The sequence below is a fragment of the Chlorocebus sabaeus genome, chromosome 12, assembly GCF_047675955.1.
Source record: "Chlorocebus sabaeus isolate Y175 chromosome 12, mChlSab1.0.hap1, whole genome shotgun sequence".
Lineage (NCBI taxonomy): Eukaryota > Metazoa > Chordata > Mammalia > Primates > Cercopithecidae > Chlorocebus > Chlorocebus sabaeus.
The window spans coordinates 9,001,305-9,025,953 of NC_132915.1; the positions used below are offsets into that span (position 1 = coordinate 9,001,305).

General features: G+C 42.2%; 1 protein-coding gene across 2 annotated transcripts in view; it reads left to right on the forward strand.

Annotated features, from left to right (window-relative positions):
* SHC3 (SHC adaptor protein 3) overlaps positions 1-24,649 on the forward strand; it is a 305,086-nt gene that overhangs the window by 272,142 nt on the left and 8,295 nt on the right. For both annotated transcript variants that reach the window (XM_073021453.1, XM_007969707.3), the window contains one exon: positions 2,300-2,595. In XM_073021453.1, the coding sequence (XP_072877554.1) occupies positions 2,300-2,595 (296 nt within the window). The remainder of the gene's footprint in view (positions 1-2,299; positions 2,596-24,649) is intronic.

Below are 24,649 nucleotides of genomic sequence, written 5' to 3' on the forward strand. Positions count from 1 at the left end.
GATGATGATGGTGATGATGGTGGTGATGCTGCTGCTGATGGTGGTGGTGATGGTGGTGATGATGGTGATGGTGATGCTGCTGATGGTGGTGGTGATGGTGCTGCTGATGGTGGTAGTGATGATGGTGGTGATGATGCTGATGGTGGTGGTGATGCTGCTGCTGCGGATGATGGTGGTGGTGGTGGTGGTGACAGTGATGATGATGATGATGATGGTGATGACGGTGGTGATGATGCTGCAATGGTGGTGGTGATGTTGGTGATGGTGATGCTGATGGTGGTGGTGGTGATGTTGGTGATGGTGCTGCTGATGGTGGTGGTGATGGTGCTGCTGATGGTGGTGGTGATGATGGTGATGATGATGGTGATGATGGTGATGGTGATGCTGCTGATGGTGGTGGTGATGGTGCTGCTGATGGTGGTGGTGATGATAGTGATGATAATGGTGATGATGATGGTGGTGATGCTGCTGCTGATGGTGCTGGTGGTGGTGATGATGGTGATGGTGATGATGCTGATGATGATGCTGGTGGTGAAGGTGGTGGTGGTGATGGTGATAATGATGGTGATGATGATGGTGATGCCGATGGTGGTGGTGGTGGTGATGATGGTGATGGTGATAGTGATGATAGTGCTGATGGTGGTGATCCTGCTGCTGCACCTGTTACTGCTGCTGCTGCTGTTGCTGCTGGTGACAGTGATGGTGATGATGATGGTTATGCTGGCGACAGTGATGGTGATGATGGTGATGATGACAATGGGGATGGTGGTAATAATGGTAATGATCCTGATGATGCTGATGGTAGTGGTGGTGGTGATAATGGTGAGGGGATAGTGATGATGATGTTGATGGTGATGATGCTATTGCTGCTGCTGCTGCTGGTGGTAGTGACAGTGATGGTGGTGACAATGATGGTATTGATGATGGTTATGCTGGTAACAATGGGGATGATGGTGATAATGGTGATGATGATGATGGTGATGATGGTGGTGATGCTGATGTTGGTGGTGGTGCCAATAAAAGTGAATGTGGATATGGTGGTGATGGTGGAGATGATGCTGACGATTTTGATGATGTAGATGATAGCAAAGGTGTTGATGGTGTTGAAACAGTATAATACAAATGACAATTCCAGGTAATCAGGAAAAAAGTCAGATGAAAAAGAACATCCACAAACATAATTTTTGCCAATGGTTCTAACTTATTTTTATCTCCAAATCTGTTAAAGATTAATAAGCGTCAAAAAGAACTAATTTTAGTTTCATTGATTCACCTCACTTCTGCCCACCCTGTACTAACAATGAGCAAGTTTGGCTTATTTTACAGCATTTGTTGACTATAGTGAATGAACTGTGTCCCAGGAGCAATGCTGGGCTCCGAGGGTGTAGTTATGCTCAGGAAAGAACTATTCCTGTTCTTGTGCTGCTTATGTTGTGCTGGGTAGACAGTGTAGGCTGAAATAATCATCACACTGCCTTCCACTTGCATAGGACTGTGTGCAGTTTTCAGAGTTCTTTCATACACACTACCTTATGTGAAAATCGAACATAGGAATTTAGTTAGACATGCCTGGCTACTTCTTTTGCTGCTGGTATTTATTGTTAGAGCAGCCGTCTCACCATTCACACATGCCTTGCACTGAGAAGTGTGCTCTGAAGGAGATGAAACCAAGTATGGTCTCAAGCACTCATTCGAGAGCCTCGTTCCATAGGGAAACAAGTGAAGGTTAAGGGGAGGTGGAGCTCCTAGCCTGGGGCAAGTCACACGAGAGGCACCCAATACCCATAAGCTTTCTCTTTTAAAAATTTGCCTGATGCAAAGATTTTCAAATAAATCTTTGGTGGATTGGGCTCCGGTTTTGCATAAAATCAAAGCTTTGTAGCTTGTCTTTCCCTTTGGTATTGGCAGATTTTTATTCAGAATTTGTTAAAGAGGCTGGCTGAAGTTCCAGAGAAAGTACATGGCATGTGATATTCATGGCCTCCTGCAGCATGCAAAAATGAAGTCATTCCAACTAGCTAGACAAAGGGTGTGCTTGACTCCTTGGCACATAGCACAACTCCCAGCTGTCTTGGGAAAGCAGACTCATCAGAAAGTCATGCCAAAAATTGGGCTGTGCTTTTCAATGCTTGTTATGATGGCTCTTGTTATATTACCAGCCAGTTAGTTTTATCCAGTGGTTTTTGTTTTCCCCTTCTGGAGGAGTTGCCTTTGCATTTCCATCTCTCTCTCTGTATTTTTTAAAATCATTTGCTCTTCTTGAGATTGACTTGTTGCTGGTCAATGTTGTTGATGACAGAACCTTTTGAAGATGCTCTCAAGAACCAGCCGTTGGGGCCTGTGTTAAGCAAGGCAGCCTCCGTGGAGTGCATCAGCCCTGTGTCACCCAGAGCCCCGGATGCCAAGATGCTGGAGGACCTGCAAGCTGAGACTTGGTACCAAGGAGAGATGAGCAGGAAGGAGGCAGAGGGGCTGCTGGAGAAAGACGGAGACTTCCTGGTCAGGAAGAGCACCACCAACCCAGGCTCCTTTGTCCTCACAGGCATGCACAATGGCCAGGCCAAGCACCTGCTGCTCGTGGACCCGGAAGGCACGGTGAGTACCCAGTGGGGATGGGGTCGGACCTGCTGATGGGCGCAGACCTGCCTTAAACAGTTTCCACTTTGTCAAATGCCCTCCACATTCCCACCTCTATCCACAAGTGCCTACAGAGTCCTTCAGGGGAACCCAGGGACAGACAACTCCTGTCATCAGGCCAGAGCCAGGAGCCAGGAGTCAGTGGTCAGGGTCCCACACAAGTTTTAAAACTTTTAGAATTATGGCCTAGGCTGAAAGCCTTGACTTTTATGTCCTTTAAAGTAAATAAATACAGAAACTGAGAGCATTTTCCTTACAAACATGTTTCTAGTGGACAAGGAAGTACAGACATCTAGGCTTTTAATATTTACCTTGAATGCTTCTGTCAAAAAGTTGAATCACTGAGGATTTTGTTCTAAGGCTGTAAAATATGATGATCAGTAAATGAAACCCCCTTTGCTAAGTCTCTTGTTTTCCCGTTTAGAGAAGTAACTCCTAATGATGTTGGCCATCCCTGGCACTATAGCTGTATCTGAATAATCCTGTAGGTTTCGCTGAATTTTTCATCTTACCATCAAGAAACACATTCGACTTTACCTGGGGCATAGTCCAAGAATTGCTAAGCTTCATAAATGTAGTTAAATCAACCTAACTGTTGAGTGAAATTCCAGGATTGTTTAAAACCTTTTATCCAGTGAAAACAACAAAGCAGGGTAGAGTTATTTAATAGGAGTTAAAAACATTGCATTTTCTGATTGGCAGGGAGGGATGAAGCCTTTGTCTTCAGCTGGACTGGAACACAATTAAACTGCATGTGTCGGGGGTGGGGGTGTTATCCAAAATGGTTTATTACCTCAGGTGCCAAGACTCAGTTGCCTGAACTCCCCAGCTCCTGGCACTCTGAACAGTTCCTCTTTCTGTTTCTTTGGAAACAGCCACTTCCCACTTCCAGCCAGTAGCTACTTCCTCTTTCCTCCCTTCCACGGAGACAGCCACTTCCTCATGAATGTAACGTATATATGTATATCCTTCCAGTCCATCTTCTTTTTTAACATACATGTACTTCTGAGAAAACATTTTGTGTTTGTGCCTTTTAGAAGTTTGCAAATTAGCCAGGTGTGGTGGCGACTGCCTGTAGTCCACTCAGGAGACAGAGATGGGAGGATTGCTTGAGCCCAGTAGGTCAAGGCTGCCCTGAATTGTGATCACAACACTGCACTCCAGCCTGGGTGATGGAGCAAGACCCTGCTTCAAAAAAAAAAGAAAAAAGTTTGCAAACATTATATTGTTCCACAAATCCCATTTTGTTTCTTCCTTTTCCACCACGGTACATGTTGTTGAGATGTGTCCATGGTGGTTTCTGTTTATCAGATCATTACTGTGGTGGCCTGCCTGGGGCTGGTCACATGTGCAGTCCACACGTCACTTACTGAGCTCTCTTGAGAAGGATGACTAAGCTGCTACAAACTCTCATGCATGTTTTTCTCTGTACCTGGGCACAGTATCTCTGGGACAGGAGCCAAGAGTAGCGTTTTGGTCACAGGGTACACATACATTGAATTTCACTAGGGCTTGGATTTGCCTTCAGAATGGCTGAGCTACGGAGGCGCACACCAGCAACATCCTTGCTCTTCCTTGAGAGAGTCTCTAGGTTTGCTAGTTTGTGGGAGTAAGGAGAAAGGGAATATCTCATTGTTTGATTTGTAATTCTTTGGTTGCACTTCATTAGTAAATTAGCAGATTCTTCCTGTAAAGTTTATGTTCTGTTCTTTTCTCCATGTTTTTCTTTTGACTTTCTGATTGGGCTTTCTTGTTGAGGTTTTCGGCAACAGAATTTTCGTATGTATTCTCTTGCTTTTCTCATCCATCTGATAATTTTGTCTGTGATAGTCTTCATCAAATAGAAGTCTTTCATGGGATGCATCTGAATCTGTCAGTTTTCCCGTTCGTGCTTGATGGTTTTGACTTAGTTTTTCTCCCCCACAAATCACAAATATACTAGATTTGAATATATATTTTCTTTCCTTAGCTTTATAGTTTCATCTTTCACATGTGGGCTTTAACTGAAGGTATTTTGAATTTGAAATGAGATAGAGACCCAATATACATATACTCACATTTTTTGTTTGTTTGTTTACTTGTTTGTTTTTGTATTTTTAGTAGAGACAGGTTTTTCCATGTTGGCCAGTCTGGTCTTGAACGCCTGACCTCAGGTAATCAACCTGCCTTAGCCTCTCAAAGTGCTGGAAGGTGTAAGCCACCACGCCTGGCCGAGGTTCAACATGTTTTTAAATCTCCAGAGAGTAAGCCAGTTTTTCTGTCACCATTTGCTAAATCATTCGTCTCTTCTCTGCTGTCCTGATGTTCCTTTGAAAACATACTAAGTTCTTTGCATCATGGTCTGTTTCTGGATGCTGGATTCTATTCTACTGATCTGTTTAGTCCTTGTGTAAGCACCATGCTGTTTCCATCCTTATGGCTTTGGAACTCTCTTAACATCTGGTGGTGTGAGTCCTTCCTATTGATTCTCCTTTTTCTAAACTGTTTTACTGAGCTGCAGATATATATTCTTCTTTACACTGATTTTAGAATCAGTTTTTCAAGTCACCAACAATACGTGCTGGGATTTCAATAGGGCTTGCATTGAATGTATATAGATTAATTTGAGGAAGAACAGACATTTTTGTTGGGGAGATCAGACCTAACACTAGGTCATGGGGGTGACAAAGTCCAGCAGAGTCAAAGGATTGAGAAAAAGACAGTTTGAGAGAGAAAGGTGCGACACCAGGGGTCCATTGCGATCGTGGAGGCTACAAAGGCCCAGAGCTCTGGGAGCCCATGGTATTTATTGGTAATCCAGCAAAGAAACAGGTGGTGAGAATGTGGCGGTCAAAAGGACACGTTGCATTAAGCACATGATTTAAAGCTTTTATATGGAACATGTTCTGCTACTTGAGATAATGGGAATATAATCGATCTAGAAGCCTAGGAGGGCTAGAAGCAAGGAGCCAGCAAGTCTAGACATATTCCCGAGGACATTATGCAAGCCCTGCCTCAGTTTCCCTCCCAACATTCAGCTTTTTCCCAACAATTTTTCTGTATTAGATCAACACAGCCACAAGCATGGCATTAAGTCTCCAGTAACTCAGTTTTTTTTTTTGGTAGAGTTGTAAAATTTTTCCCACAAATTCTTCTATCTCCTTTATTAGATTATTTCCTAGAGTGTCTAGATTTAGCTGCTGTTGTAAGTGGCATGTTATTTTGAGTTTCTTTTCCTCAACCATTTTTGCTGGAGAGAGAGGAATGTTGTGTGATCTTGTGCCTGGACACTTTTCTTCTTCTAGTAGTTTTACTGGAACATTGGTCCCGCCATAGCAGACCTGGACAGTTTCACCTCCTGCCCTCCAGGGCTCACCCTTACGTGGGATTCTCACCCCATTGCTCTGACTACAGGCACCTACAGAGGCTGGCCAGGGGAGAGTGTCCTTGTCCACTCCAAACCTGAAAAGGAATGATTGCACTGGTTGCAGTAGGCTTTGGGGAGATTATCTTTTCATTGATTGTCCTAAAAAATTTCATTCATCCATTTATTCATTCATTCAGCAAATATGTACTGAATGTCTACTATGTGCAGACATTGTGTTTTGGCAGCTGGAAAATGTCTATGAACCTGTTTTAAAAGAAAATATCTGCTCTCATGGAACTTACACATTATTTAATTACTTTGATTATATATAGGTGTTGAACTTTATCAACTACTTCTTCAGCACCTTTTGAGATAATAATTGTTTTTTAAATTGTTAATATGGAGAATTACACAGCTAGATGTTTTCGATGTTGTAATCCTGTCATAAACTCTGCTTCACCTTGCCGTCGTTCTCGTGAAGTACATTATTGGATTTGGTCACCGAATGTTTTATTTAGGATTTTGTTGAATCTCTGTTGTAAGTAAAACCTGTCTTATCTTTGCTGCCTTTGCCTGTATATGCTCATCTGATTTTGATATCAAGATTTTGCCATTTTACTCACCTCTTAAGATGAGCTAGGCTTCCTACACATCAGAGAAGTCTTTTCAGAGAAACCTTCCCTAACCTTTTTATCCCAAATAGGATTCCCTCTATACCCCCTGTTTCTGCATTCTGATTTGTTTTTACCTTAAAGCACTTACCACAAACAAACATTTGTTTCTTTGTTAATTTCTTCATTATTTGGCTAGTTTCTTCTACTGGACTGTATTCCCTATGAGGGTAGCAAACTTGTTTAGTGCCATAGCGCCCAACGTGTAGAATAGTGCCTGGCACATAGCAGTGTTCAACAAGCATTTGATGAACAAACACAAAGATTGGCCTGGGCTTTTACAGGTTAAGAGTTGAGAGCCTGTGGAGGTGATGGGGTGCTGAGGGTCACATACTACTGGCAGACGTAGAATCAGAAACAAAATTTTCGAAGTAGAATCAGCTCAGACTTCTTCCTCTTTGCATAAACTAACAGTTGTGGTTATCTAAAAGAAAATAGGGGAGAAGATACCCAAGCAATTCTATGAGAATATAAATATTTCAGTTCAAAATGTTAGATATTTAAAAAAACAAAAAGCTAAAATCTAGTTAAAAGATGTCATAGAACAAAGATGATTGAATTTGTTTGTCCACTTAGTCTGTATATGTGAAAAAATGACTTAAGAAAGAACTGTGTACTACTAATAACATACATTAAAAATCGGTATCATAATATAGCAGGTAAAGAGAGTATGAATTTGTGGAAATATGATTAAACCAGGTATCCAAGCGAGCCAATGCCCAAAGCTGTGTTTACCATACAATTTTAATTTTGGAGGAGAAATTTGTAGTACTGTTGAGAAATTTTGTCAAGTCATACCTACTAATGACTGTTCTTCAGCGGGGGAGCTCTTTTGTTGGATCTGATTTTTCAGTTAAATTGATCCTATGGAAGACAGCTTTAGCTGAAAAAGAAAATGGAAATGAAAGACTTCATTAAAAATGTAACATTGCGTTCTTGCTGTGGGGACACCAAAATAGGCAATGAACACATTCTCTTCAATATTTATTCATCTGATTTTCATGGTAATTGGTTGGTCCCTGACTATAAAGGGGGAAACTTGGCAGAGAACAGATTACTCAGAGAAATAAGGATGCAAAACAGTTCTGCATCTAAATTTACTCCACAGTATACCAACCTTTGTGCCTTCCCACCTTTCACTGAGATCACTGGAAACGTGATGAGAAGCTGCCTGGGGCATCTTCTGAGCCCTGTTCGTAAGGTGTCAAGAATACTGACTCTAAAATAGTATCTGGAAAGTGCCAGTAGCTGGGTCTCTAAGAGAAGCCTCAGAGATGGAGTCTGGAACACTTTACTTTTCAACATCTTCAGAATTGTTTAGTCAGCCCTCTTATGTCTAAAATTATTCCCTGAGTCATTTATCATTGATTCATCTCTTTGGTCTTAAAGGACCAGCTAAGTGAGGTGGGCACTGTGCTTGCATTTGAATGCGTTGCTACCGCCGGTGAGTGGGTTTCCTGTGGGCGTGATTCACATGGTGTCTGGTCATTGCACATTTAAGAGCACATGCTGGGAATTTTGTTCATAAAATCAGAAAACATTGATGACAATCCAACACCCCCACATTCACTAGTTTTTGAGAGTAATTTTTAAATGTTCCCTAATCCTCACTTTATAATGTCCTGTTGTTATTTTTAAATTCCCTTTGTATCAGCCAGTCTAGGCTGTTCTGCAATAACAGATAAAATCTGTATTCTCAGTGGCTTAACCCAGCAGAGCTCAGTCCCCTGCGTGCCAAGTCCCGTGTGTGTTGTGTGGCTCTCCAGGTCCCACAGGTCCTTGGGTGACTTGGGATCCAGATGAACTGTTGTCCATGTCCTGGGCTCACCTTCTCAACATGGGAGCTCGAAGGAGAAGAGAGGCTGGAGGAAACTCGCGGGCTGTCAATGGCTGTGCTGTGGAGGGGACTCACATCAGCTCCCTCTAGTCCATGAGTCCCAGCCTCACTCCAAGAAAACTGAGAAATGCTGAGAAACATGGAGCATTTGATCCAAGAGCCCGTCTCAGCAACATGCGTTTTACATTTTTATCAATGTAACACTGAAAAATATAAACAAAGGAGATACAGCAGAAGGCTTTTAAGGAAAAACACTGGTCTCCCCCAAACCATTTCCACTCTCACCCCATTCCCATGCAAAAACTTGTGCACACATAGTTATAGTAGCATTATTCATGATAGCCCAAAGTTAGAAACAATTCAAGTATCATCAGCAGATAAATAAGAAAGTAAAATGTGGTATATCCATACAATAGAGCATAATTCAGCTATAAAAAGAATGAAGTATTGATACATGCCACAACTTGGATGAACCTTGAAAACATTATGCTAAGTGAAAGAAGCTAGTGACAAAAGACCATATGTTATTCTATTCACAGTAAAGTTCATGATGGAAAATCTACAGAGACAGAAAATAGATGAGTGGTTCCTAGGGGCTGGGTGAGAGAGAGGGATGGGAGGACAGGGAGGTGATAGCTGAAAGGTATGGCATTTCTTTTTATGGTGATAAAAATGTTCTATGATTGGTAGTGGTGATGATGAATGTATCTGCGAATATACTGAAACCCATTGAATTGTACACCTTAAATGAATGTGGTATCTAGATTATATCTCAATGAAGCTGTTTAAAAAGAATCTCTGTATCTGCAAGTTTATAGAAAATACAGGTCAGGTATGTGGGCTCACGTCTGTAATCCTAGCATTTTGGGAGGCTGAGGTGAGAGGATCACTTGAGCCTGGAAGTTCAAGACCAGCCTGGGCAATATAGTGAGACCCCATCTCTAAAATATTAGCTGGGCATGGTGGCATGCACCTGTAATCCCAGCTACTTGAGAGACTGAGGCAGAGTTCAAGGCTGTAGTGAGCTATGATCATACAGCTGCACTCTAGGCTGGGTGACAGGTGACTCTGTCTCAAAAAAAAAAAAAAAAAATTACAGAGGACAGAGGAACAAGCTGTACAATGCCATAAGGAAGCAATAGCCAAATCATAAGGTGGGGTATTCCACAGACAAATATCTAGTTTTTCAAACAAATCACTGGTGTGGAGGAAAAATGGAAGGAAAGTGTAAGAATAGAAAAGTGTTAAGAGAAATAATGAAATGCAAGTGCAGACTACATCTATTTGGGTTCTGATTCCAACAAACAGGTAATAAAAAGAATGCCCTTGAGACAATTAGAAAAATTTGGTGTTCTGTTATTAAGTGTATATATGTTTATAACTGTTGTATCTTCCTGATGGAATGACCCTTTATTAGTATGAAATATCCCTCTTTATCTCTAGTTTTTTAAATTACAAATTATCTTCACTTGTTATAGGTCTATTCATGATTGTCTATTTCTTCATAAGTCAATGTTGATATTTTGTGTCTTTCTAAGAATTTGTCCATTTTACCTAAGTATCAAATTGGTTAGCATGTATAAATAATGTTGTTGGGTGGAGTTCTTTATAGATATCTGTTAGGTCTAGTCCGTTTGTGGTGGTACTCAAGTCTTCTGTTTCCTTGTTGGTCTTTTGTCTAGTTGTTCTATCCATTATTAAAAGTGAGGTATTGAAATCTCTATTATTGTTGAATTGTCTATTTCTCCCTTTATTTCTATTAATTTTGCTTCATGTCTTTTGATGTTCTGTTATTAAGTGCATATATGTTTATAACTGTTGTATCTCCCTGATGGAGATACCTTTTATTAGTGTGAAATGTCCCTCTTTATCTCTAGTAACATTTTTTGCTTCTTTTGTTTTAAAATCTATTTTATCTAGTATTAGTATATGTACTCCAGCTTTCTCATGGTTGCTATGTATATGACACATTCTTTTCTCTCCTTTATTTTCAATCTATTTGTTTTATTTTAGCCACTCTGAAAATCTCTGCCTTTTGATAGTATTTTTTAATCCATTCATATTTAATGTTATTTATGATGTAGTATGATTTATAGCTGCCATTTGACTTTTTGTTTTTTATGTAATATGTATATTATAGTTCTATATGTTAGGCATAACATTACATTACATTACATATGTGCTTTTTTATACAAATGCTTTTAAAATCAGTTAATCTTGAAGTTTCTAATTGCCCTATTCTTGAGAGAAGACAGCTATGTTTTCCTCACAGTGTGTTTACCCTTAACCAGTGCCTTGCTCATTCCATCTATTATTTAGGACACATGGACAGATGGACTTCCTCTTCTGAGGTGAACTAATAAATTTCCAGAGCAAACTCATCATCCCAGGGACATATTTTCATTGGACTCTTGGACTTATATCCTATATCATCCTATATCTTGGCTTTTACTCACGTTTTACTGGACTTCTTCCTTAAGTGCCTTTCTCGAAAGAGGTGCATGAGCATAAATTTTCTCAGCCTTACATGTCTGAAAATATGTTTTCCAGTCACTTTTGATTAAAAGTATGGTTAGTTGTAGTATGACTGGTGCGATTCTTCATCCCTTATGGTTATTTTTTTCTGTAAATTTTTTCTTTTTTCTTTTATCTTTCTGTTCTGTAATGATATAGGCAAGAATCTACATGTGTGTCTTTTTCTATTAATTGTTCTAGGAACTTGATGAACCCTTTCATTCTGAAGACCTGTTTTTCTTTGAATCAGAACAATTTTCTTATGTAATATTTTTTGTAATTTCCTGCCTTCTACATTTTTTGCATCTCAGAACTCCTGATTGAGGGCGTAGACCTTCTGTATTGACCTTCTGTCTCTTGTCTTTTCAAAAATTTTCCAGTTATTTGAAATTATGTTCTATGTTCCAGGAGCTTTTCTTGACTATCATACAAACTTTTGTGTGTGTAATATAGATACAATCTAGATGTATATATAGATGTAGATATCTATATATAAATGTAATCTATATCTATATATAGTATATATATACACACACAAACTTATGTGTGTGTAATATATATCTAATCTATATCTATATCTAGATTAGATATATATCTAGATATAATCTATATCTGTATCTGGATATAGATTAGATATATATAGATAAAGGTATAGAGATATAGATATAGATAAAATTTTACAAATTCTACATTTAATTTCTAAAAGATTCTTGTTGTCCTGCAATTGTTTTATTTTTCACACATGTTGTTCTTTTTAATACATGCAGTCAGTATCTTTTTGACTTTTTGATGTTAATATAAGTTGTTTAACTTTTTTTTTTTTCTGTTTTCCAAATTATCTTCTGAGGCAGGTGTTGATTTGCTCATCATGATCTTTCTCTTCATGGTGCTAGTGTTTTTAAGATGTCTGGCATTCTTATACCATGAGATTTCAGAACAAGAGGCTGGATGGATTTTCCTGGGGTTGTTCTCTTCAGCTTCAATACATATAGTTCTCTTCCCCTCTAGTCTGTCCCCAGTATCAGAGGACTGACTGAGATTATGTGTGAATTGTGTGTGTGAAGGTGGCATCGGCAGAGGATAGAGGGAATGACGTGTGTGGGTGGGATTTTGTCATCTGAAGGTTAGACTTTAGGTTGAGAAGGGGAGGGGGCTTGGACTTTTAGCCTGGGTGCCTCCCAAGAGTTCTTTACTTAGGGTCACCATCCTCCTCCTACTGCCTTAATTCTCCCCAGGCAGCATGTTTAATTTCTTTGGATAAATATTCCCCAGACTTCTTCTCTAAAGGCAAAATGCTAGTTTGGCTGTAAGGAGTTGGGAGCAGTGGGAGCTGCAGGCTCAGTTACTGAGGAGTGGTCTTTTTGCAGCCTGGCTGTCCTCCGTCCCACTGTTGCAAAGGTCCCTCTCCCTCCTCCACTGCGAGACCCCCCTGCCATGCATTCTAGGCTGCCCTCCTCCTCACTCTCTTTTATCCTTCAACATACTTCCATGTTTCTGTTAGTCTGTAATGTGTTGAGATCACTGCCTCCTCCTCTTTTGTTTTTAGAAGTTGTTAATTCCTGTACTGTCCTTTTTCTGGGTTTGGGGAAGGTGGGATAGGGCAAGTCCTATACTCATCCTAACTGCTGTAAAAAATCAGCATTTCATCCATCTCTAGTTGTCTAATGTCAGAAACTTCAAAATCAAGCAAAATTAAACAAATGAAAACACATGGATAAATTTTAGCATCACGCTCACTTAATAATTGGTAAGGAATTTTCCTGTCTGTTCTGTGTAAATACACAAATGACCAGGACAATGAGTCTAGCCCCAGGGGAACTCAGAGCTGTGTTCACAGCTTCTCTGCTCTTCTCTGACAAGGCTCTGAAGAAATCATGACTGGAACAGTTTCCTACATATTTCCTATTTGGTTACCATGGTCAGTTCTCTACCATTTTTTCATTTCTATTGTCAAGAACAGACCTTGCAGACTCTTGGGCAACCTTGGAGGTGATGAGGGACTTCTCAGTAGCTCAGAACTAGGAAAGGAAGTGAGATCCAGAAGGAACAGGGCCAGGGGAGACCAGGAGTCTCCTCCATCCCCTGGACAAGGCTGGTCCAGAAAACCACAGGAGCAGGGAAGGGAGGACTTGTCCAAGGCCCCAGGTGTGCAGGGATTCAAGGTCAGGCTCACTCCTCAGGTGGAAACTGAGTGTTCAACTGGGCAAAAGGGTTGCTTGTGGGCATGTAAGCCCTAGGTGAACAGGGTTCCAAGTTGGGCTCTTGGCATTTGTAAACCAAAGAATATCTGAGACAAATCTCAATCATTTCAGAAGTTTATTTAGCCAGGGTTAAGGACATGCCAGTGACAGCCCCAGGAGATCCTGAGAATACGTGCCCAGGGTGGTCAAGCTACAGCTTGATTTTATATGTAAGATATTAATCCGTACATGTAGGATGTGCATTGGTTTGGTCCAGAAAGGCAGGACAATGTGAAGTAGGGGGCTTCCAGGTCATAGGTGGATTCAAAGATTTTCTGATTGGCACTTGGTTGAAAGAGTTTATCTAAAGACCTGGAATCAATAGAAGGGAGTATTGGTTGCAAGAGCTTATCTAAAGACCTAGAATCAATAGAAGGGAGTGTCTGGGTTAAGATTAGGGGTTGTGGAGACCAAGGTTTTATCATGCAAATGAAGCCTCCAGGTAGCAGGCTTCAGAAAGAAAAGATCGTAGATGTTTCTTTTTTTATTTTTTATTTTTTATTTTTTTGAGATGTAGCTTCACTCTTGTTGCCCAGGCTAGAGAGTGCAGTGGTGCAATCTCAACTCACTACAACCTCTTCCTCCTGGGTTCAAGCGATCCTCCAGCTTCAGCCTCTAGAGCAGCTGGATTACAGACATGCACCACCATGCCCAGCTAATTTTTTTTTTCTGTATTTTTAGTAGAGACGGTGTTTCACCATGTTGGCCAGGCTGGTCTTGAACTCCTGACTTCAGGTGGTCCACCCACCTTGGCCTCCCAAAGTGCTAGGATTACAGGCGTGAGCCACTGTGCCCAGCCAATGTTTTTCATCAGACTTAAAAAGGTGTCAGACTCTTACTTAATTCTCTCCTGGATGAAGGAAAAGACTTGGAAAGGGAAAGGGATTCTCCACAGAATATAGATTTTCCCCACAAGAGACAACTTTGCAGGGCCATTTCAAAATATGACAAAGACATATTGCCAAAGACATGTATTTTAGGGTAAAATACTTCAATCTGTTTCAGGGCCTGCTATCTGTCATGTGATGCTATGCTAGAGTCAGGCTGGAATTGGGTGTCTTATTGCTACAAAAGTTTTAAGGTCTCTGTTTAAATGTTACTGCTGGTCAGTTGTGCCTGAATTCCAAAGAGAGGAAGATATAATGAGACATGTCTGACCCCCACTTCCCATCATGGCCTGACCTAGTTTTTCAGGTTAACTTTGGAATGGCCTTGGCTAAGAGGATGGGTTCATTCTGATGGTTAGGGGGCTTCACATTTTATTTTTAGTTTACACAATGCAGCCCTGGGGGATGATGTGGGTCCAGCTCTGTGGCTCAGCCTTCAGGTTTGGGATGGACCTGGACCACATCTTCATTTCCAATGTAGGAGAGGCGTGGGTGGCATGTCTGTGCCTGGGGCAGGTCTACATCACACCTGGGTTAGGCTGGATCCAGGCATGAGCCTGTGAGCCTGGAGGTGGGGGGGGGTCTCTCAGTGGATCCAGCAGAAGTGAGAAAGTACGCAAAGGTCAGCTACTGTGTGTGTGTGTGTGTGTGCACGTGCATGTGTGTGTGTGTGTGACCTGTTCCAGGGTAATTCATGTTTTAATCATGAGATGTCCCCATCTGATGGCCTTGCCTCTTCCAGGAGTGTGACCCTTTAGAAGGGGCAGATGTAATCATTTTGTCATTGATGGAGTGTCGTCATTAATGGAAAAATTTTAACCAGTATTTCTAACTGCCCACAGGGCAGCTCCACTTACACATTTCCCAGGCAATTGAAACCCATGGCGTCTGCAGTGGAAGGTGTTGTCCCCATCTCCTCAGCCCCAGCTCCCCCTCGTGGGTTCCCCTCCACACCACACCTCTCTTCTCATACTCTCCATTCAGATGCTGAACAAAGTCCCCTAAATATCCTTGCAAGCTGCCTCTTCCTCCTGACCCACCTGGACTCCCAGTGACAGTCCCCGCCCACCCTGCAGGAGGCTTGCTGATGTCCATTCCCTGCTCAGAATCCTTCTGGGATGTCATCACCTCCAGTGTATGGTTAAACTGTGCAGTGTGGTAAGAAAATAGGAACAGCAAACATTCCCCAGCATGTCCTTGATGCCACGCACTGTACTAACTACTTCACTTGTATTAATCCTTTCATTCTGAAAACAGTCCTATGAAGCAGGACTCGCGATAGCCATTTTACAGAGAGGTCAGTAACTTGCTATAAGGAGTGTCATTAGCAGGTGGCAGGCCAGGCTGTGGCAGGTGCTCAAAACTGTCTTCTCCTCACTTGTCACTGCACTGCAGGACAGGCAGTACTTAATACAGCACACAGGGAGTGGTGGAGTGCACCTGTAGTCCCAGCTACTCAGGAGGCTGAGGCAGAAGGATGGCTTGAGTCCAGAAGTTTGAGGCTGTAGTGAGCTATGATCGTACCATTGCACTCCACCCTGGTGACAGAGTGAGACTCTCTAAATAAATAAATAAATAAAAATAAACAAATACATAAATAAATAAGATGCACAGGATGCTGCTTGTGCACCCAGGAGAGAAAGGGCTTCAAGGGTAATGGCTTGGGATGACCATGCCCTTTGCACATCAGGGGAGCATCCTGAGAGGGGCTGTGTGTTTCTGATTGGACAATGAGAGGGGGCTGAGTGAACTGGGAAGGCATTGTTGCATTACAGGTAACTTACAAATCACACCCACAGCTTGAGCTGCTGTTCTAGGCCAGCTGTTAGTCTAGCACTTCATCATCAGAGAGCTTGCTTAGAAATGAGATCCCCAGCTCCCATCCCAGACCTGCTGAGTCAGGAACTCAGAATGGGGCCTGGGGGTGTGGGATGGAGGTGAGGCAGTAGTCTGAACTTTCACAAGCCCTTCTTCAGGGGCTAGAGTTGGGAACCACAGGTCTAGGCAACAGACCCTTTGAAAAATGAGGAAGGATATGTTAGATAACTTGTCAGGCAAACACAGCACATTGGCAGTAGAAACAGGATTTGAACTGATGACTTGTGATATCTTGACCAGTGGTTTTTTTTCCTCTACATGGTCATACCTTCTGATTCTGTTCTGCTGCCTATGGCCAGTTAAACACAGAAGTGGATCATCTAGATGCTTGGATGAATAAAATTTGAAAAATTAATTTCTACCAAATTTCTGGAAAGTAGGTAAGAATAGATGGTAAAAGAAGTAGCCAGGAAGAAGTTCCACCTCCCCCAAGCCAAGCGGTTTTTTGGAGGTTGTGGCAGAGAAGAGAAACAGTAAGATTGGTTATGGCCTCAATGGCGGTTTTGGGAAATCAGAATATGCTGCATATTTCTTAATGATTTTAATTTCCCACACTTTTGAGTTGCTTCTCAGGCTCCCAAGCATCCTTGGGCCTAAATAAACCCAGCCTTTCTGAATGCATGGAGCTTGGTTCCTTCCCACTGAGCTGCTGGCAGCTTTGATCTGCGGGATCTGATTTTCTTCTACTCTGAGACTTTCTCAGTTGATTAAAAATATTGTAAGCAACTCAAAGAGACCTTGTTGATAAGGCTTATCAAGCTGGCCTCAGAGTTTATTCTGGGCTACTGACTCCTGAAGGGCAATCAGCTCTCATGCTAAGATCAGGGTGGGCCTGAGGCCCCAGGCTGACCTCTCTCCCTGAGTGTTCGCTTCTCACAGAGGAAGCCTGTGCCTGCCCTCCCTTCCAAAGAAGGCAAGGCCAGTAGTGGCTGACTCACTCAAACCCATCACATGCCTGGAAAAACCTTCCAAGGTGTTTATGGTTGTTGTGAGACCTCAGTTCTTATCTTCTTGATTTAGAAGAATTTAAGCAAGAGAGACACAGCAAGGGAGATGCAAAACAGTGCAATTTATTACAAAGGAGAAAGAAAATTTTGAAAGTTAGGTGCAGAATAGATAGTACACCCTGACAGAGTTAATTCAGGGCAGGCTGCAGGGTAAGGATGAGACAGCAAAGATGGGCACTAGGGACACTCCCTTTATGGGCGCCTTTCATGATTATTCATAAGGAGGTGTTGCTATAAGCATGTTCTGGGTGGTCCTCTGGGTGCACATGCATAGTAGCTGAACATGCTTGTTCATAAGTCACATCTCATTAGCATCTTAAATCTCCACCCAGTGATGTGTTTTTTGCTATTATAATGAGCAAAGGGTCAGTCTGAGCACAAGTAAAATTAAAGTGCGCAGTGCTCTCTAGAGGAGGAGATTCCCTACTGAAGATAGCTGTGCTTGAATTAGCTGGACTACAGTGTGAATGCTGAGGCTTACTGTGTTGACTGTACATCCCACGGTTGCCAGGTCCCAAAAACATGGTTACTTCCTTGACTACCTATGCTGCCTCAAAGCCACAGGTGATGGTGGCCAGACTGGTGGAGCAGGCTTTGGAGAAGGAAGTGGGCAGTCTGAGCTTTCCTCACTGTAGGGGCTTCCCGCCTCCCCCAACCCTCCCTTCCTGGGCTGAAGGGTCCTTGCATCTCCTTCTAGGCTCCTGGAGCCCCGAGGGGACAGTTAAAGTGTTTAAGTGCTGCCCGAGGCTTAAGGTTCCTGCCCTGGGTCTTGGCTGAGATGGTAGTCCAGCCCTGCTGGGGTGTAGGGTGGGGTGGAGTTCCCTGCTCAGCAGAATGAGCTGAGGCCTCTGCTCTGTTTGCTGGAGGACCAGCTGACTTCTCTCATTGACGTCATGCCTTTGTTCACTACAAAGGAAATATGGAAATTACGCAGCCCGTTCAGTCACCTCTGGCTCGGGCAAGTCGTGTGACTTACCCACACAGTGGAAGTTCTGAGTGGGAAAGACCACCCTGTAGTGTTGCTCTGGAAGCCCGCAGGGGCAGGCAGGGTCCTGAGAGTGCTCCAGGGCCGGTCTCCTCCCATTTTATTCCCGAGTCATATATACTGGGCCTCCAGGTAGGGCTCTGTGTGACAGAGTTGCTCCATGGCTAGGAAAGAAATGTCTTAGAGGGCAACGTTGGGCAATGTGGAAGGAGCCCTCCAGCTCTCAAGATTCAGATTCCTAGCACTGTGTTCTACTGGCCCCAAGGGGTGCTGGAAGCACTCAGTTTCCACCTGGTGCAGGACAGAGGAGCCTCACCTGGGATGGCCCAAGGCAGGTGAGCCCCGGCATGCAGGCAGGGTTCAGGGAGAGCCACTGCTCAGCTTCCTACAGTACTTCCTTCTCTCTGCCTACTTTGCTTCTGGTTTGTGGGTTTTTACATGGATTTTGTGTTAGTTTTGTGGGACAGCTATGCTTTCCCAGAGGTGACCTGGGCCTAGGCCCTCCACTCTGTGAGCAGATCTGGTGCTGTCTTTGGTCACTGAGGTCATGGCTGTGGGGACGTTGAGTGTGGTGGTGTTGGCCTCCCTACTCTGGCCGCTCATTGAAGACTTCTTTGTGGTTTCTTGAGCAGTGATTCATCAAATGCTGTCCTGGAGGTCTCATGGAGATGGCACAGTTCCCAAGGCTTTACCCTGGGGCAGGAGGAGACTACCCCTCTATCCAGCTGCAGAGCTCCTGAAAAATCATTTTTAAGGTGGAATTGGCAGTGATAGTCAATACTAACAACAAGTGGACTTTCCATACAGTGAGAACAAAAGCTACAAACCTGATTCTGCTAGAATATTATTGTTCCAGAAGGCTGGTGCAACTGGTGGGCATCTCCTGTGTGGGCACTGAAGCTCAGTGCGAAATGTCCCTGTGAGGTCAAACTGGGGCTGCAGCTCGGCAGATCCCTACCGCTCCCCTGGGCATCTTCCCAAGCCCTGAGTGTTGTCATGAGGTCCATGTGTGCCACCATAGGGCAGAAGGCTCTCCCCTGCATCCTTCCACCACTGGGAACTTTGGAGGATCACCAAGGTACAGCACCCAGTGGCAGAGCTCCACCCAGACACACCATCCTGCAAACAGACTTTGTGCCCAGCTTAGTCACTGCTGATGGAGGAGACATGGAGAGTCGATGAGGGGGACTCACCTGTGTCCCCTGCCCTACTCCTGTACATTCCACTCACAACACCCACGTCCTGAGGTCGGCCTGCCCACTTTGCTCTCCTCCTGGGCCTGCATCTCCTCTGTACGTGAGGGCAGTTTTGTGCCAGCCCCTGCAAGGCCTTCTTTAAGGATGGTTTATCTGTCTCATTCTGTTGCTGGTGATAGTTTAGTGTCCCCTAGAGCCTGGCACCAGAAACTATCCATGTTTTCTCCTGCTTTGACTTGGACATAGGTCATAGCCAGAGGAGGAGCCCTCACCTTCCCACCAACCATCTAGGGAGTCCTGAGGGAGGCCCCGAGGGAAGGATGAAAATGACAAGCCAGACCTGCTGTTGTCCACAGACCACAGAGGTCCCCACACCCAAAATAGGGGACAAAGGAGCCTGCCCCACAACTGACACCCCGCCTCCTTGCCCTGCTGCTTCTCCCCTCCACCCTCACCTCTCACCCCCACCATGCCTATCTTCCGCCTTCCCACCCCGTGTCACCTCTCCATCTTTCACCCCTTAACCTGACCCCCACTCTCCTTACTTTTGGACACTGGGGGTGATTCCTGCTGACCACAGGCCACACAGAGCTGAGTGTGCATTTCTGCCCTAGCCTAGGGAAGAAACATGTTTTAATTAAGCTGCTGTGAAAACTTGGGGATCTCTACCTGAAAACGATACACAATTTTAACAGGAACAGTCTACAAAAATCAAATCAAAGAAGAAATTCCTTACTATGAACCACTCCAGAGGCTCCAAAGTGCTCTTGTTTTAGGAGTAGGAGATGTTGCTTTTGTTTCTTTGCAAAACCTCACCTCCTCCAGCTTCTCTCCCTGAAAACCGAGTCCCACCCAGTGCTCTCAAACTGAATATTCATTTATTCTTTTGGTTTTTAAGTAGACTTTATTTGATATTACTTAATAAATATTGTAAAGAACTGACATCTTGACAATATCGAGGATTCCTATCCATAAATATGAAATACCTCTTCATTTATTTAGTTCTTTGATTTCTTTTATCGGACTTTTGTAGTTTTCCTCATATAGATCTCATAGGCATTTTGTTAGATTTATACCTATTTCATTTTCAGGGGTGCCAATATAATGTAAATGGTATTGCATTTAAATTTTTAAATTCCATGTGTTCATTGCTGATATACAGGAAAGGGATTGACTTTAGGGATTGACTTTTGTATATTTACGGTATATCCTGCAACCTTACTATAATCACAATTAGTTCAAGGAGATTTTTTTGATTTTTTTTCAGATTTTCTTCTAGACAATCATGCCATCTGTGAACAAAGGCAGTTTCATTTCTTCCTTCCCAATCAGTATACCTTTTTTTCCTTTTCTGTCTTACTGTCTTACTTTTGGACACTGTAGGTGATGCGTACCGACCGCAGGCCACACAAAGTCAAGTGTGCACTTCTTCCCCCAGCCTAGAGAAGAGGCATATTTTAATTAAGCTGCTGTGAAACCTTGGAGATTTCTACCTAAAAATGGCAACACGTTTTAGCAATAATGGTTTACAAAGATGAAATCAAAAAATAAATTCTATAGGTTTTCTTTGGAATATTAGGACTTCCAGTACAATATTGAAATGGAGTAGTGAGAGGGAATATCCTTATCTTGTTCTTGATCTTTGAGTTTCTCAGTATCAGATATAATGTTAGCTGTAGGGTTTTTTTGCAGATACTCTTTTTTTTTTTTTTTTTTTTTTTTCTGAGACAGAGTCTTGCTCTGTCGCCCAGGCTGGAGTGCAGTGGCATGATCTCAATTGACTGCAGCCTCCATCTCCTGGGTTCAAGCGATTCTCCTACCTCAGGCTCCTGAGTAGCTGGGATTACAGTTACCCACCATGACATCTGGCTAATTTTTGAATTTTTTTCGGTAGAGATGGGGTTACACTGTGTTGGCCAGGCTGGTCTTGAACTCCTGACCTCAAGTGATCTGCCTGCCTTGGCCTCCCAAAATGCTGGGATTACAAGTATGAGCCACCGTGCCTGACCCATAGATATTCTTTATCAAGTTGAGGAATTTCCTCTCCTACTTTATCAAGAGGGCTTTAAAAAAAAGAAAGAAAGAAAAAGAAAAACGTACTTTATCAAGAGTTTTTTTTTTTTTTTTTTTTTTAAGACCCTTTTAAAAATTACAGTTTAAGTTCTGGGATACCTGTGCAGAACGTGCAGGTTTGTTACATAGGTATACATGTGCCATGGTGGTTTGCTGCACCCATCAACCTGTCATCTACATTAGGTATTTCTGCTAATGCTATCCCTAGCCCCCCACCCTCTGACAGGCCCTGGTGTGTGATGTTCCTCTCCCTGTATCCACATGTTCTCATTGTTCAACTCCCACTTATGAGTGAGGACATGTGGTGTTTGGTTTTCTGTTCCTGTGTTAGTTTGCTGGGAATGACCATTTCCAGCTTCATCCATGTCCCTGCAAAGGACATGAACTCATCCTTTTTTATGGTTGCATAGTATTCCATGGTGTATATGTGCCACATTTTCTTTATCCAGTGTATCATTGATGGCCATTTGGGTTGGTTCCAAGTCTTTGCTATTGTGAACAGTGCTGCAATAAACATACATGTGCATGTGTCTTTTTAGTAGAATGATTTATAATCCTTTGGGTATATACCCAGTAATGAGATTGCTGGGTCAAATGGTATTTCTGGTTCTAGATCCTTGAGGAGTCACCATACTGTCTTCCACAATGGTTGAACTAATTTACACTCCCACCAGCAGTGTAAAAGCTGGTAAAAGCCCTATTTCTCCACATCCTCTCCAGCATCTGTTGTTTCCTGACTTTTTAATGATCACCATTCTAACTGACGTGATATGGTATCTTATTGTGGTTTTGATTTGCATTTCTCTAGTCACCACTGATGATGAGCTTCTTTTCATACTTTGTTGGCTGCATAAATATTTTCTTTTGAAAAGTGTCTGTTCATATCCTTCACCCACTTTTTGATGGGGTTGTTTTTCTCTTGTAAACGTGTTTAAGTTCTTTGGTAGATTCTGGATATTAGCCGTTTGTCAGATGGGTAGATTGTAAAAATTTTCTCCCATTCTGTAGGTTGCCTTTTCACTCTGATGATAGTTTCTTTTGCTGTGCAGAAGCTCTTTAGTTTAATTAGATCCCATTTGTCAATTTTGGCTTTTGTTGCCATTGCTTTGGTGTTTTAGTCATGAAGTCTTGGTGCATGCCTATGTCTTAAATGTATTGCCTAAGTTTTCTTCTAGGGTTTTTATGGTTTTAGGTCTTACATTTAAGTCTTTAATCCTTCTTGAGTTAATTTTTATATAAGGTGTAAGGAGGGGGTCCAGTTTCTGTTTTCTGCTTAGGGCTAGCCAGTTTTCCCAACACCATTTATTAAACAGGGAATCCTTTCCCCATTGCATATTTTTGTCAGGTTTGTCAAAGATCAGATGGTTGTAGATGTGTGGTGGTATTTATGATGCCTCTGTTCTGTTCTATTGGTCTATATATCTGTTTTGGTACCAGTACCATACTGTTTTGGTTACTGTAGCCTTGTAGTATAATTTGAAGTCAGGTAGTATGATGCCTCCAGCTTTGTTCTTTTTGCTTACAATTGTCTTGGCGATGTGGGCTCTTTTTTGGTTCCATATGAAATTTAAAGTAGTTTTTTCTAATTCCATGAAGAAAGTCAGCAGTAGCTTGATGGGGATAGAGTTGAATCTATAAATTAGTTTGGGCAGTATGGCCATTTTCACGATATCGATTCTTCCTATCCATGAGCATGGAATGTGTTTCCATTTGTTTGTAAAAAAAGACCTTTTTTTTTTTTTTTTAAAGAAAAAAATCTCTTGGTAAAAGATGTTGGATTTTGTCAAATGCTTTGTCTGCATCCATTGATATGATCATGTGATTTTTCTTCTTTAACATGATAGATAAAAGTAATTGATTTCTGAATATTGGACCAACTTTGCATACCTGAAATAAATTCCACTTGGTTGTGGTGTATACTTATTTTTATACATTGTTGGGTTCAATTTGTTAATATTTGTTGAGCATTTTTGCATCTATGTTCATGAGAGATATTGCGCTATAGAGTTCTTTTTTATTATTATTATACTTTAAGTTCTAGGGTACATGTGCACAACATGCAGGTTTGTTACATATGTATACATGTGCCATGTTGGTGTGCTGCACTCATTAACTCGTCATTTACATTACATATATCTCCTAATGCTATCCCTCCCCCAACCCCCCTCCCCACAATAGGACCTGGTGTGTGATGTTCCCCTTCCTGTGTCCAAGTGATCTCATTGTTCAATTCCCACCTATAAGTGAGAACATGCAGTATTTGGTTTTCTGTTCTTGCAATAGTTTGCTGAGAATGATGGTTTCCAGCTGCATCCATGTCCCTAGAAAGGACACGAACTCATCCTTTTTTATGGCTGCATAGTATTCCATGGTGTATATGTGCCACATTTCTTAATCCAGTCTGTCACTCATGGACATTTGGGTTGATTCCAAGTCTTTGCTATTGTGAATAGTGCCACAATAAACATACGTGTGCATGTGTCTTTATAGCAGCATGACTTATAATCCTTTGGGTATATCCCCAGTAATGGATGGCTAGGTCAAATGGTATTTCTAGTTCTAGATCCTTGAGGAATCGCCACACTGTTTTCCACAATGGTTGAACTAGTTTACAGTCCCACCAACAGTGTAAAAGTGTTCCTATTCTCCACATCCTCTCCAGCACCTGTTGTTTCCTGACTTTTTAATGATCGCCATTCTAACTGGTGTGAGATGGTATCTCATTGTGGTTTTGATTTGCATTTCTCTGATGGCCAGTGATGATGAGCATTTTTTCATGTGTCTGTTGGCTGTATGAATGTCTTCTTTTGAGAAATGTCTGTTCATATCCTTTGCCCACTTTTTGATGGGGTTGTTTTTTTCTTATAAATTTGATTGAGTTCTTTGTAGGTTCTGGATATTAGCCCTTTGTCAGATGAGTAGATTGCAAAAATTTTCTCCCATTCTGTAGGTTGCCTGTTCACTCTGATGGCAGTTTCTTTTGCTGTGCAGAAGCTCTTTAGTTTAATTAGATCCCATTTGTCAATTTTGGCTTTTGTTGCTGTTGCTTTTGGTGTTTTAGACATGAAGTCCTTGCCCATGCCTATGTCCTGAATGGTATTACTTAGGTTTTCTTCTAGGGTTTTTATGGTTTTAGGTCTAACATTTAAGTCTCTAATCCATCTTGAATTAATTTTCGTATAAGGAGCAAGGAAAGGATCCAGTTTCAGCTTTCTACTTACGGCTAGCCAATTTTCCCAGCACCATTTATTAAATAGGGAATCCTTTCCCCATTTCTTGTTTTTGTCAGATTTGTCAAAGATCAGATGGCTGTAGATGTGTGGTGTTATTTCTGAGGGCTCTGTTCTGTTAGAGTTCTTTTACTGTCTTTGGATTTGG